At 39.8% G+C, this 13,776-nt stretch overlaps 1 protein-coding gene across 6 annotated transcripts in view; it reads right to left on the bottom strand.

Annotated features, from left to right (window-relative positions):
• DNAJC19 (DnaJ heat shock protein family (Hsp40) member C19) overlaps nucleotides 1-8,929 on the bottom strand; it is a 22,508-nt gene extending 13,579 nt beyond the window's left edge. For 2 of the 6 annotated variants that reach the window (XM_017877052.1, XM_017877053.1), the window contains exons 1-6: nucleotides 8,249-8,694; nucleotides 7,011-7,062; nucleotides 6,861-6,934; nucleotides 5,937-6,016; nucleotides 4,914-4,984; nucleotides 3,627-3,704 (exon numbers count right to left, since the gene is read on the bottom strand). In XM_017877052.1, the coding sequence (XP_017732541.1) occupies nucleotides 3,634-3,704; nucleotides 4,914-4,984; nucleotides 5,937-6,016; nucleotides 6,861-6,934; nucleotides 7,011-7,062; nucleotides 8,249-8,311 (411 nt within the window). In that variant the 5' untranslated portion in view covers nucleotides 8,312-8,694 and the 3' untranslated portion in view covers nucleotides 3,627-3,633. Of the gene's footprint in view, nucleotides 1-2,723; nucleotides 3,705-3,731; nucleotides 4,614-4,913; nucleotides 4,985-5,936; nucleotides 6,017-6,860; nucleotides 6,935-7,010; nucleotides 7,063-8,248; nucleotides 8,696-8,724 lie in introns of those variants that run through there. The other 4 variants (XM_017877046.1, XM_017877063.1, XM_017877042.1 and 1 more) reach the window with 4 other exon arrangements.
• Between the last annotated feature and the right edge of the window lie 4,847 nt (nucleotides 8,930-13,776).

Genomic DNA, 13,776 nt, shown 5'->3' with positions numbered 1-13,776 from the left:
TTTTTTTTTTTTTAGCTTAGTCTGTTCTTTGACATTGTGTGATCCATGTTCTAAATTTTCATCAGATTTAACCTGTTTGGAGGCTCATGTGCACTCAAAATGTGAATCTACTACAAGCTTCTGAACTGCAAAACCACCTTTTTTTAAGGTCACTGTCAACCTTATACAATTTCTCATGATTGAAAGAGAACTTCTCATTCCAACCTAAAACCCCACTAACCGTTTAAAAATGAAGCATTATGCCTAAGTGAAATTTTATTTTTAGACATTTCTGATACTAGGTTTTCTTTATGGGAGCCCATATATATTCAGTATACTGAATTTACACAGCTTTCAGTGTGGCAATAAAGAAGCTAGTTCCCTAATTTTTCTCAGTTCTCATTGGTATTCCATTTAAATGTTTCCGTAAGTACTCATCATTTGGAAAATAGTTGATGGCAGGGCAGGAGAACTTGCTTAAAACTAAAGTTGGAGAAAGAGTTAACTTCCAGGACAACCCATTATAGCTCACTTCTTACCAACAAAGCAGTATACAGCACCTTAGGACTCATTTCTAATAATGTCAACCCAGATGGCCAGGAAAGCCAAAAAGGAAGAGGCTAAGTGACACAGAAATCTCTGAATTTGAGGTCTAATATGAAGGCTATAGATAGGAATTCCCCACAAACTTCTAATGAGGACTAGTATGAACATAGCAAATTGGAGAAGACAGCCAGGACCTAATTCTAGTTTCACTAGCTGTGGGACCTGAAAAAACGACCACTTGCTCTGGACTTTTGTTTCCCAAGCCATAAAACGTGGAGGAATCCTCACAATTTCAAGTTGGTCATGTATCCTTCCCTTTTACAGAGAAAGCTGAAGCCCCAAAGCTCAGATTTACCTGGCTTCTGCAGAAGTTTAACTTGCAACCTACCTCCCATTCCCTAAGTGTGTTTAATCATGCCGCCTTCTTTAAAATTTATCTGGAAGCACCAATGAATAAAGACAAAGGCCCCAAACTGGATCTGTAGAGATAAGTACCAGACTCACATCTTAGTACCATCAAGGAAAACATGCTTAGGTTATCAGAATTGTAAAGCCGTAGTACAAAAGTTAGGAGAATGGAACTTGGGATGTGAGAAAGATCAGCTATTCTCAGCATGTCGCCTTGGGTGCTTAACCTTACTAAACTTCCATTTCCTCACATGTAAAATGTACATCATAATAACCAGTCTACTGAGAGATACAGGAAGAATACTTAGCACAGTGCTAGTACATCGTAAGTACTCAAATGTTACATATCAAGTATTTTGTAAGAAAATACCAGTAAAAGATAAAAGTTTTTTTATGGATCGTATTGGTATCAATCACCTACCATGATTTTTAGAGCCCTCACATGGATGACATTTAAATGTTCAGTTTGCCTAACAGCCTTCAATGAAACATGGATTCTTCTACTTAAAAAAGGTAAGCCTGGAGAAAATAAAACATTACTATGCAAGAAAAAATGTGCTCTGCTGTGCTCCCTGGTAATATTTTTAAGTGGTTTCCGTTGTTTTAACATCTGTCTTAAAACTGGTATGCTGTCTGCACTGAACACCCATAAGTATTTATACCTACTAAGTTAAATTTCCCTTTTTAGAGTTAATGCTTCATTGCCTGTCAGCGTATTATCACTGTCTTTGAAAAATTTGCTTTTAAGTCTTAACTATTTCTTCATAAAGATCTTGTTCAGAGAAACATTTTTTGATTTGTCCAATGGACTGAAATAAAAGGTTAGTAAACCAAAATACAGTTGATCCTCATTATTAGTGGAATTCCTTATTTGTGAATTTGCCTACTCACTAAAATGTATTTGTAACTCCAAAATCAACATCCTTTTCTGGTCATTTGTGAGTATTTGCAGAGTGACAAAAAGTTTAAACCACTTTATGTGCACAAGGCAATGCTCTACTTGTTTAAGCTTTCACACCATAAACGAGTATCCTTTCTGTGGTCTATTTAGTGCCAAGTTTCATGTTTGTGCTTTTTGTTGGTGATTTTGCTGTTTTAAGATGGTTCCCAAGAGTAGTAGTGAAGCATGCTACCTAGTGTTCTTAAATGCAAAGAAGGCCGTGATGTGCCAAGCATGAGTTATAGTGCTGTTGGCTGTTAATTCAAAGTTAATGAAATACTAAAGAATGTTTTCAAGCAGAAACAGGTAGATCAAGGTTATATACTGACTGGCAGACAATACTGTGACCAAAGGGTCACAGAATCTGTATTTCTCTTAGGAACTTGTTCCTTACATGCGAATTCAGTGTTCACAGCCACCTTAAAGAACAGAATTACCACAAACAAGAACCAACTAACTGTACCTTCATGTCTCCTTGTCCCTGGAAATAAAATAATTTATCCTGCATAAAAGCCTTAGAAGCTAGTGTTTCATCATACACTAAATCACAACAGACTCCATCAGATTTTAAACAAGGGTACAGGATAGAAAACACAAAGAGCAGATATACCTTTATAAGGCAGATAAATATTACCTCCACTATTTTTTTTAACCTCAAAAGTCCTTATATCCTTCAATAATTAAGAACCTTATGATGATTTAGGGAAGTTTAGATGGTAGTAAAATTTATCATCTTAGAGCTACACATAGAAATATTCCTGTTGGGAAATACATACTAATTTATATCAGATGTTTATACAGGTCCTCTGGTTAAGATCCTTATATATTATGTTAGATGAACAGTAAGTAATTTGCCTTTAAACATCATTTAAATTAGTGTATAAATTCTAAATAGTCCAAATTAAATATGTTGATATTGAGAACATTTGTTTTCAGTTTTGCTAACAGTGTTTATCATAACAATTGCAGAAGTTTGATTATGTCAAGAAATAGCCAACTGAAGGAATAATTTATAAATGGTCAGTACCTTTAAGGGGCTAGCTGAATACAATGTAAATACTTCTCATGCCTGTAATCTGAGCACTTTGGGATGCTGAGGCGGGAGGACTGCTTAAACCCAGGAGGTTGAGGCTGCAATGAACTTGTGATTGTATCAGACCTGTACTCTGAAATATTTATACTATTTTTAATGCATGAAATACAAATCGTATGTACATAGAATACACACACACCCCACCCCAGGTCAATTTGTTAGGTCTAAGTTGTGGTTAAATTCACTTTTAAATACAAAGTTCCAAGTATCCAAGTTGCTGGGCCAGTTGCCTATACCTGGAACAGCCTTTCTACCGAATAAGAGTCTCTACTTAAACAGCCTGAGCTAATTTCCATCATACTATTTATCACATAGTCTAATTACCAGTTTATCAGTCTCCCATTAAAGTGAGGGCTCCCTCAGAGCAAGGACTGTCATCTTCACTTTGCTTTGAAAAGTAGACATAGGTCCCAAATCATCTGCTAAATGAGTAATGAACAATATTTCTATTCAGATGGTGTGTGCTTGCCCATAATTAATATACAAATATTCTAAACTAATCTGATTTTAAATCCCCAAATTTAAACAAGAAAAATATACCAAGGCTTTGAGATTTAGCTTGTGCTAAATCATTTTTTAAAATTGTAGCTCTGAGGCATTTTATTATAAAAACTTAGTACTCATATACATAAACTAACATGAACTTAAAATTCATCATACATTTACTTCATTTTTTAGCTTGACCTTCTAGTAAATCTTTAGCTTCATTGATTTTGGCTGCTATATAAGGAGATCCTCCTATAGGAAGAAAGAAAAAAGAACAGTTACAATATGGATTCTCAATTTCTGCTTGGTAAAAAACTACTCTTGTTTCAAGGACTCCAATGCTTATCTGAGGGAGATTTAGCAGAAACAGTGTTTTAATTTTTAAAAATTAACCCTGACACTGCAACAGGATGACCAGATACATGGTAATATATGTGACCAAAGAGAAATGAATTTACGTGGGAGAGATTTCTACAAAAATGACACCTTTTTAGAAAGCATAAACTGATAGAAATAGGATTTCTATCACATATATTGGATACATATGTATATGCCTTTGAACTGGTGTTAGCCTATTCATGGTTATAGGTCATAAATGAACATCAATTATACCATGTTATTTTAATACCATGATATTCTCAGAGGCTTCTGAGCTGTTTACTGGAAAGATCTCAGTTTGCTTTACATCCTTTTTCTGTCCAGTTTTTCTTTTTCTATTATCTATTGTCCCTTCACAATGTCAATCTACAGCTGCTTTCCTACGAATCTGCTGGAGGAGTGATTCTCAAAGTATGGTCTTAGACCAGCAACAAATAACAGGAAACTTAGTATAAATGCATATTTATGGGGTTCCACTGCCGACCTACTGAATCAGAAGCCCTCCATATAATACAAGCTAAATTTCATAAAAGACACTGTGAAATCAGATACCAAACAATTATAATGCTGTTTAAACTGAAAAACCCTCTTTATTAATGAAAGCCCTCTTCTGTATAAGTAAAAGGATACAAACACTAGAACATGAATTCTGTGGTCTAATTTTTGGTATTCAAAGAAATTCTTGCTTTCCTTCAACACAGCCAAGGCTGCATAGAAGTGTATCAGAAACGAATAAATAAATCCCATTAAGTTTCTATCTAGGTAATCTCCGTTTCAAGGTATCTAAAATGGATAAGGAAAAATTACGTTTTAGTTTTACTGAAATTTAACATCTTAATTATAATAAATGTAGGCCAAAAAACCCCACAAAACAGTAATAGTAGCACTTACATCTGCTCATTCTGTAAATAAAGTTTTTCACTCAGAATTTAAGATACCAAAAATATATGGCTCCAGCCTAGGAGACAGGACTTACAGATTTAAGTGTTTCCCTTCTAATAGCCAGGAATTTGAGATAAAATCCCATTAATAACAACTAGTCACACCAGCAACATCTACAACAAGAATTTAATGACTACTTACCTTTGTCAGGATGATTTAAAAGCATAATTCGTCGATGAGCATCTCTTATTTTCCCTTTATTGGCAGTAGGGCTAATTAAAAAAAAGAAAAGGTATTTACTTCAACCTACTTCTGCATCACATCAAAAAATTGTACATAAAGGCCAATTAAAGACATTGTGAAACTAGTAAATTAACACAATGGTATGAAAAGCTGTTTAGAAACCTCAACACACCCAATGCGTATCCTAAACTGGGGAACTAAACTGCTCCTTAGAAAAGTAAGGCACTCTCTAAAATGTGTTGAACTTGTAATACTCATTACAACAGTCCTTTTATTGATAAGAAAAGCATGTTTAAGGATCTGAAAGTGAAGAAGGTAGAATTTTTTTTTTTTTTGAGATAGTCTCACTGTCACCTAGGCTGGAGTGCAGTGGCTTGATCTTGGCTCACTGCAACCTCGGCCTTGCGGGTTCAAGCGATTCTCCTGCCTCAGCCTTCCAAGTAGCTGGGATTACAGGCGTGTGCCACTACGCCTGGTTAATTTTTGTATTTTCAGTAGAGACAGGGTTTCACCATGTTTACCAGGCTGGTCTTGAACACCTGACCTCAAGTAATCCACCGGCCTTAGTCTCCCAAAGTGCTGGGATTACAGACATGAGTCATTGTGCCTGGCCGAAGGCAGAATTTCACCACAAAAAAAAAATGTCAGTTACCGAGAACAACACTGAACACTGTGATAATCTGCTGAGGAGTCTATCTCTCAATAAATGAAAAAGTGCCTGTGTTTTAGCAAACTCTAGGAAAAAAGAAAAAGTGCTTAAGTGCTAGTGTGCCTTCTCATTTGAAGGACTGTTTACATCTTAAAAATAACATAAAAGGAAGGAACAGTACAGTTTCATTGATTAGAATTGGTAATATCAATCTTCCTAGGACAAAATCCCCCCCATGACCCTCTCCTATTAAAGGAGAGAAGGTCTTTCTTAAATTTCCTCATGGCTCTAGAGTGGTAGGAAAATGCTAAAAATATTAGAGATTATTTTACCTTACACCTAGTATTAATGCTGCTTCCCGTTTTGTCATTTTGGGTTCAAACCCACCTCTATAATAGCCACCACTGAAGGCCTGAAAGAAGAAATGCCATTTGTAAAGAAAGGTTAATACAATAAACAAAGTCGCTTTAAAAAAGAAGTCTGGAAATATTCACAGAACCAGTAGAAAAACTAAGACATTTCAGAGGACTTTAAGTGCAATTCCTGAGGTATTAAGAAGTGGCTCAAGAACAGGATCTGGAAGTCTTTTGAGACAAGAAGTTCAAGGGTATTTGAAACAAGACTTTAAGATACATATACAGAAAATACCACTATCAGCTCCTCTGGCCTTGCTATGTCAGAAATCACATTAGTAAAGCCTACAATCACTCTATTCTGTTACACTTAATCACAACATAAATATTCAACAGGTGATCAGAGTCAAATCTATTAACTGTGATTACATAGGGTATGACCATAACATCAAGTCAAACCCTATAGCCTAATTAACTACAGTGCTACCTATGTATGACGTTTGGGAGTGCCAGGGCCACATGGTAAGATAGGATCACTTCAGAATCTTACATACCTCTGTGTGTGTGATGCAGAGCAGATAAAGGAAAACAAGAATATGTATAGATGATGCTGAAGGTGATGGTATGTGAAAAAGTGATATTTCACAAGAAAGTTGGGTCTAGTGGGGTACTAGAATTGTCAATACCCCCTCCAACTCTGTCACATATAACATCTGATGTTTCAGGGTAGCACCATTACAAAGTTCAGAACTTCTATACTCTCCTTGTGGGAAGCAGGAGAATGGGTCCAAAGCAATCACTTAGAACTTCATGGATATTTGGAAATTTACCCTTCCTTAAGTGTGGTTCTAGGTTTCAAATACAAGCAGCAAAGAATTAGCAAAAGTGTTCATTAAGTCTTACAGATTTTGGTAGGCTTTGAAAAACTTGTTTTACTTGAGGCTCCATATGCTTCATGGCTTGCAAAACATAACGGCCTAAAACCAAAAGCAATAGAATAAGTAAATCTCCAATCTCCCCGACTTCACTTCCACCCCCAAACCATAAACAAACCTGCAAATCCTGCAGCAGCAATGGTCAGTCCAACTGCTACCACTGTACTGGCCTGGTAAGGGGGAGAAGAGTAAATATTTACTTCTCTAATTCCCACCCTTTCTCATTTTGCCCATTCTCCCATCCCCAACTCATTACAAACTGCATTTTAATAGGAGAAACAATTTTTTTTTTCTTTTTATTTTTTTAAGAGGCGGAGTCTTGCTATGTTGCCTAGGCTGGTTTTGAACTCCTGGCGTCTAGCAATCCTCCCACCTAGGCCTCCCAAAGTGGTAAGATTACAGGCATAAGCCACCATGTCTGGCCGAGAAACAACTTTTAAGGCAGAAATATTCTGCCCAGTAATCCTTAAAACTACTGCATCTGTTATACCGAATGTATTAAAGTTACCGGATTCATTACTATGGGAAAGACGGCAACTTTGACTTGCTTATTTACCTCTACAATAGTGAAAAAGATGATTCCCTCCCTTTGAAAACTTCTTTCATCCCCGGACAAATTAGGTTACATTAAAGTTCAATCAAAAGTAGTGGAAATAGGCCGGGCGGGTGGCTCACGCCTGTAATCCCAGCACTTTGGGAGGCCGAGGCGGGCAGATCACGAGGTCGGGAGATCAAGACCATCCTGGCTAACACGGTGAAACCCCGTCTCACTAAAACATACAAAAAAATTAGCCGGGCGTGGTGGCTGGCGCCTGTAGTCCCAGTTACTTGGGAGGCTGAGGCAGGAGAACGGCGAACCCGGGAGGCGGAGCTTGTAGTGAGTCGAGATCGTGTCACTGCACTCCAGCCTGGGCGACAGAGCAAGACTCCNAGTGGAAATAGGCCGGGCGGGTGGCTCACGCCTGTAATCCCAGCACTTTGGGAGGCCGAGGCGGGCAGATCACGAGGTCGGGAGATCAAGACCATCCTGGCTAACACGGTGAAACCCCGTCTCACTAAAAACATACAAAAAAATTAGCCGGGCGTGGTGGCTGGCGCCTGTAGTCCCAGTTACTTGGGAGGCTGAGGCAGGAGAACGGCGAACCCGGGAGGCGGAGCTTGTAGTGAGTCGAGATCGTGTCACTGCACTCCAGCCTGGGCGACAGAGCAAGACTCCGTCTCAAAAAAAAAAAAAAAAAAAAAATTAGTGGAAATAAGATTTCTGCTAGAGAAGGAAAAACTGTTCACAGACGGCTCCTGTAAAATTCTGATAACGCATTTTCGAGGCTAAACGTGGGCTAAACTAGGAGACTATACCTTTGGCACTGCTCTGTTGTTTCCTAACAACAGAGGCCCAAATATGTTCAGGAATTTCCGCATGGAGACGACATCTGTCGGCAAAAGCCAAAGAGAAGGATATAGCAAAGTGGAGCCAGTGCTGTAAAGATGTGTTAGGGCAAGGGCACTTATAATCAAATACGTTTCCACTAATCTCCGAGTCCATGATAGCCTTCTGACCTTACAGGAGTTCCAGGCAAGCAACGCCTTAGCGCCCAGAGCCCGTGCGGACAAGAAGCTGGAGAACCGTGCAGAAAGACGATGTAAAAACACAAAGATCCAAGAGGAGAGAGCCAACAGGGCTGTGTCCTGGTGAGTGTGACGCCCCGAAAACCGAAACCTCCCGCCCAGAGTCGCACTAAGGAGCACAACTTCAACTCCACACCTCCGAGGACGGGAGCTGAGGCTGAGGCCTGGGCCGGAGGTCGCTAAGGAGACCGGAAGGCCGCACTCACCATGGCTCCGGCTGCGCTCCCTTGCTTCCACTGGGAGCACGGCTCATCCCAGCTCAGAGGGCGCGGCCAACACCTGCACGCCTTTACCAGAGAGCGACGCAACCCCCAACCTCAAGCACAAACCGCTCAAGCACAGGCGCCCTACGCAACACGGCAGGAGCAGCCGCAAACTAGGCCGGAAAACTGTCGTAAAAGGGGACGCGGAGGAGAAGGAAAGTCGCTCAAGCAGTGGACAGAGCGGAGAAAGCGACTTCGGGTTGGTTGAAGGGTGGGCGGATCTTTTCCTTTCTAGGTGTAGAGGTGGGGCTTCTCTGTGTTTTCTGTCCTTTGCTGCTGGGCGGTGGGTATTTGGAAATTCTTGCAGGAAAGGGCATGGGCAGTCTTACTCAGAACGATTCCCCCCCCCGCCCCTACATCTTAGCACCTCGTTTTGCCTTTATTTTATGTTAATAATTGTCAAGGGTAGTGAATATAGTTAAACATGCTGTGACAGGTTTCCACCATGAACCCAAACAAATACGTTGTTACCCAGTGTAGTAAACGAGATGCCCAGAACAACAAATGAAACCAACCACACTGTGTTTCAGGGATTGCTCGGTAGCATTTTTTAATTTAAAAGAACTTCATTTAAGGATGTGATTTGACAAGACTTTGTGAATGTTTGGGTTTTCGTTTTGTAGAATGGGATTAAAGTGTTCATATTCTGAACATGGAATGTCAAGATCCTACAACTGAAAAGGGCTATTTAAAAGTTTTCCTCCTCACCCAAAATAAAAAGTAGGGCTGGATTTTGCCCTTACGTGGACATCAGTTTCATACATCCCTACATAAATGCTTGAGAAGAGAAAAATAGTGGAAACAGTAATGGAATTTTACAATGCAATGTTTGCATGATCAAAATAAGTTTGGAGTTACTTCCCTCTTAGAATTTACAGAGTATTAAGTATCAGTTTACATTGCAATGCAATTCTGCTTTGGTGACTTGGTTACTTATTAAACAAATATGCAAAATTTTGGCTTTGTTTTCCTCATCTGCAAAAACAGTTTGCATTTGATAATCCAAGAGCTCTTCTAGCTCTAAGGTTTTTGTGACGTAATTTATTGTCAACACATGATTTAAGGTGACATCTAGCACTAAGACACTAGCATTAAGTTTATAACTTCCTCTTTTGCCTCTCTTTTATCTAATTTTTACCCAGCAATTACAAAATAAATAATCAAGTGAGGCATAAGACCCTGGGACCAAATTGGCATCAACAAATTAGAATGCTATCTGGAAAAATTTGTTATGCATATTTTTAGTATGTACAAACTATGTAATGCAGTTTTCTGGAGGAACAGATTTACAATAGAATCTAATTAGCTTTGAGACTTTACAAAAGCCCAGACTCAGGAAATTGGGAGTGGCAACACAGCAAGACACTTTGTTGAGCTGGAGATAGCTCTGTTTTTGGTGGCAGATCAAACTGGAGGTAACCTGGCTCTGTCACTTACTAATACTGTGACTTGGACAAGTTATTTCTGATTGAGTTTCTTCCTCATTTGTAAAATGAAGGTAATGATAACTACCTTGCTGAGTTTTTGTGAACGTAGAGATTATGCACATATTGTGTTCTGCACATGGTCATCACTCAGTGTGGGGCTGTTGTTATTATGAGGGAAACCAGAGTACAAATCGGAGTGTAGAAGCCTTCCTCATTCTCGTGACACCGCATTCATGAATCTAAGTCTGATTGCCTCTTACCTACCTGCCAAGATCCTAGAAATAGCCTTGAAAAGTAATCTTTTTTTTTTTTTTTTTTTTTTTGAGACAGAGTCTCGCTCTGTCGCCCAGGCTGGAGTGCAGTGGCCGGATCTCAGCTCACTGCAAGCTCCGCCTCCCGGGTTCCCGCCATTCTCCTGCCTCAGCCTCCCGAGTAGCTGGGACTACAGGCGCCTGCCACCTCACCCGGCTAGTTTTTTGTATTTTTTAGTAGAGACGGGGTTTCACCGGGTTAGCCAGGATGGTCTCGATCTCCTGACCTCGTGATCCGCCCGTCTCGGCCTCCCAAAGTGCTGGGATTACAGGCTTGAGCCACCGCGCCCGGCCTCAGAAAAGTAATCTTTTTAAATGTCCATTGACTGATGAATGGATAATCATTCCTCACTTCTTCTAGCTTCTGATGACTGCCAGCATTCCTTGACTTGTGACTGAATCACTGCAGTCTTGTAAGCCAGCATCTTGAAATCTCACTCTGCTCCGACTTCTCCATCTTCACATTGTCCTTTTCTTCTGTTTGTAAAATCTCCTTCTGGTTTCCTCTTAAAGGATATATGTAATTGCATTTACCAGCCACCCAGATAATCCAGGATAATCTCCCCTTCTCAAGATCCTTTACTTAATCATAGTTTCCAAGACTTTGCCATATAAGGTAACATTCACAGGTTCCAAGGATTAGGACCTGATATCTTTGGGGCACATTATTTAGTTTACTATAGAAAGTAATAAAACACAAAAGAGGGTGTAGGGACAAAAGAATGAGAAAGGACTCAAGCACATCTTCTTAGTTTCTTATCCCAAATTTTAAAATCAGGTAAGTCACTTCTCCTTGGGAAAAAATAAGTGAGAGTTGAGAGCGGTAGCTAAGAGTGTTCTTGCACTGTGGCTTTCAAACATTTTTTGACTGTCATCCTTAGTAAGAAATATATTTTACACTGTGACCCAAGGAGCAAATACATACTTGCGCACACAGATATACATAGTAGAAATTTATTTATTAGATAATACTTATCCTTACTTCATGAAATGCATACTGGTCTTTTCTGTTTCTTAAAAAAATAAGTGCTAGAAAACCTACTAAACTCACAACCCACTACTTGGTCATCACCTAAAGTTTGGAAATTATCACCACAAAAGTCCACATTTGGAACTATAATGCCAGGCAAATAAGGGGGTTCCCCCACCAGCTAAAAGCCATATGCCAGACATTGTATTAAATGCTTTACATAGATTGTTTCATTTCACCCTGTGAAAGTAACATTTACTTCACTATATTGCTATATTGCTTTGCTATATTGCTGGATGCATTTTGCTTTTCCCCAGATCCTCTCTTTACCTTTTTTTCCTGCTCTGTGCTCCAGAGGAGCAGAAAGGTTAGGAGGGTGACCTTAATGAACTGTATCCATAAGCACCTCTCTCGTTTTCTGCCTTAGGATTCATTTAGGTCTGTGATCAGGAGATCAGAAGGCAGGAGGAAAGTGAATTCATGGTTTTTATTTCTACCTCTCACTTTCTGGTGATTGCTGTAGGCTGACTGAATTGGTCTGCTGAAGAATACTGCTCCTGGTGTGTGCATGTGTTCTGGTCATTACTCCTGCCTCTCACTCCTTCAGATTTAAGGGTAGTCGTGCCTTTACTACTGGCCCCTGCTTGCTAGGCACAGGGCACTTGAACATTTTATGCCAGTTTCCCTTCATCCTGTCCACATCTTTGTAAACAGTCCTCTTATTAAACTTTCCATTTGGCTGTGGTCTGAATGTTTGTCTTCCCCCAAATTAATATGTTGAAACCTAATAACCATTGCGATGGTATAAAGAGATGGGGCCTTTGGGAAGTGATTAGATCATAACGGTAGACTCCTTGTGAATCAGATTAGCGCCTTCATAAAAGAGGCACGAGAGAGACCCTCGTCCCTTCCACCCTGTGAGAACACAGTGAGAAGGAACTGTCTGTGAAACAGAAAGGGGGCCCTTACCAGACACACATTCTGCCTTGGTCTTGTACTTAAGAGTGAGAAGATTTCTGTCTATGAAGAAATGGGCCCTCATCAGACACCAAATCAGTCAGGACCTTACTCTTAAAATTTCCAGCCTTCCAGAATGCTGAGAAACAAATATGTGTTGTTTATACGCTGCCAGTTTATGGTATTTTGTTATAGCAGCCCAGACTAAGGCAGTATACCATCTGTTTCCAACATGAATAGTGACTATTATTTTTATGCCAATTTTTTTGAGTCGAAGTCTTACCCTGTTCCCCAGGCAGGCTGAAGTGCAGTGGCATGATCCTAGCTCACTGCAGCCTCTAACTCCTGGCATCAAGTGATCCTCCCTTCTTAGCTTCCCAAGTTACTGGGACTATAGGCATGAGCCACTGAGCCCAGTTTGATGATGACTGTAATAAGAGGCCGTTGCAATAATTCAAATGAGAAGTGATGGTAGCAGTGGTGGTAGAGTGAAGTGCTGGACTCCTGCTTATTTATTTAAGGTATAGCTGAAAAAATTTGCTGATGGATAAGATATAGTGTATGAGATAAAGAAAGAAGTCAAGAGTGACTCCAAAGTTTGAAGCTTTAGCAGCTGGAAGGATGGATTTGCCACTGAATGGGACTAGAAAAACTTCAGGAAGAGCAAGCAGGAAATGGAAGGCTTTTGCCATGTTAAGTTTGAAATGCCAATGAGATGTCAAAGTAGTGTTGTCCAATAGGCAGTTGGACATAGAACTCTGGTGTCAAAAGAGAGGTTTGGGAGTCATCAACCCATGGATGGTCTTCGAGGCCATGGAACACGTAAAGTCATCCTTTGCATGAGTGGAGACAGAACGACGAGGAATAAGAACTGTGTTTTGGGATACATCTATGTTTGCAATCTGGGGACATGAGGAAGAAAAGAGAAAATTATTTAATAGACTGAAAAAGGGTGGGCATAAACCAGGTAAGTGTGGTGTCTTGGTAGTCAAGTGAAGAAAGTGTTCAGTGGAGGAAGGAGTGATTAACTGTGTCAAATGTTGCTAATATTCTGAGGGAGAGTCTTTGGAAACAAAAAAGCAAGATAAGTGTTGTTAGTAGTCAAATAATAAAGAATTGAGAATTGACTATGGGAGATCATATTCATGAGAATTTTTGTGGTGTGATGGCAATGAAAGTCTGATTGGAGTGGGTTCAAAAGAGGATGGGAGGAGAGAGAGTGGAGATATGGATTATAAGAAATCTGTTTTGGCTGGGCACGGTGGCTCACACCTGTAATCCCAGCACTTTGGGAAGCTGAGGTGGGCGGATCACGAGGTCAGGAGATTGA

This window comes from Rhinopithecus bieti, unplaced genomic scaffold (genome assembly GCF_001698545.2).
Source record: "Rhinopithecus bieti isolate Rb0 unplaced genomic scaffold, ASM169854v2 scaffold_76, whole genome shotgun sequence".
Taxonomy (NCBI): domain Eukaryota; kingdom Metazoa; phylum Chordata; class Mammalia; order Primates; family Cercopithecidae; genus Rhinopithecus; species Rhinopithecus bieti.
Note: the sequence above shows the minus strand (reverse complement) of the source record. Positions and strands in the feature narration are given on the sequence as shown.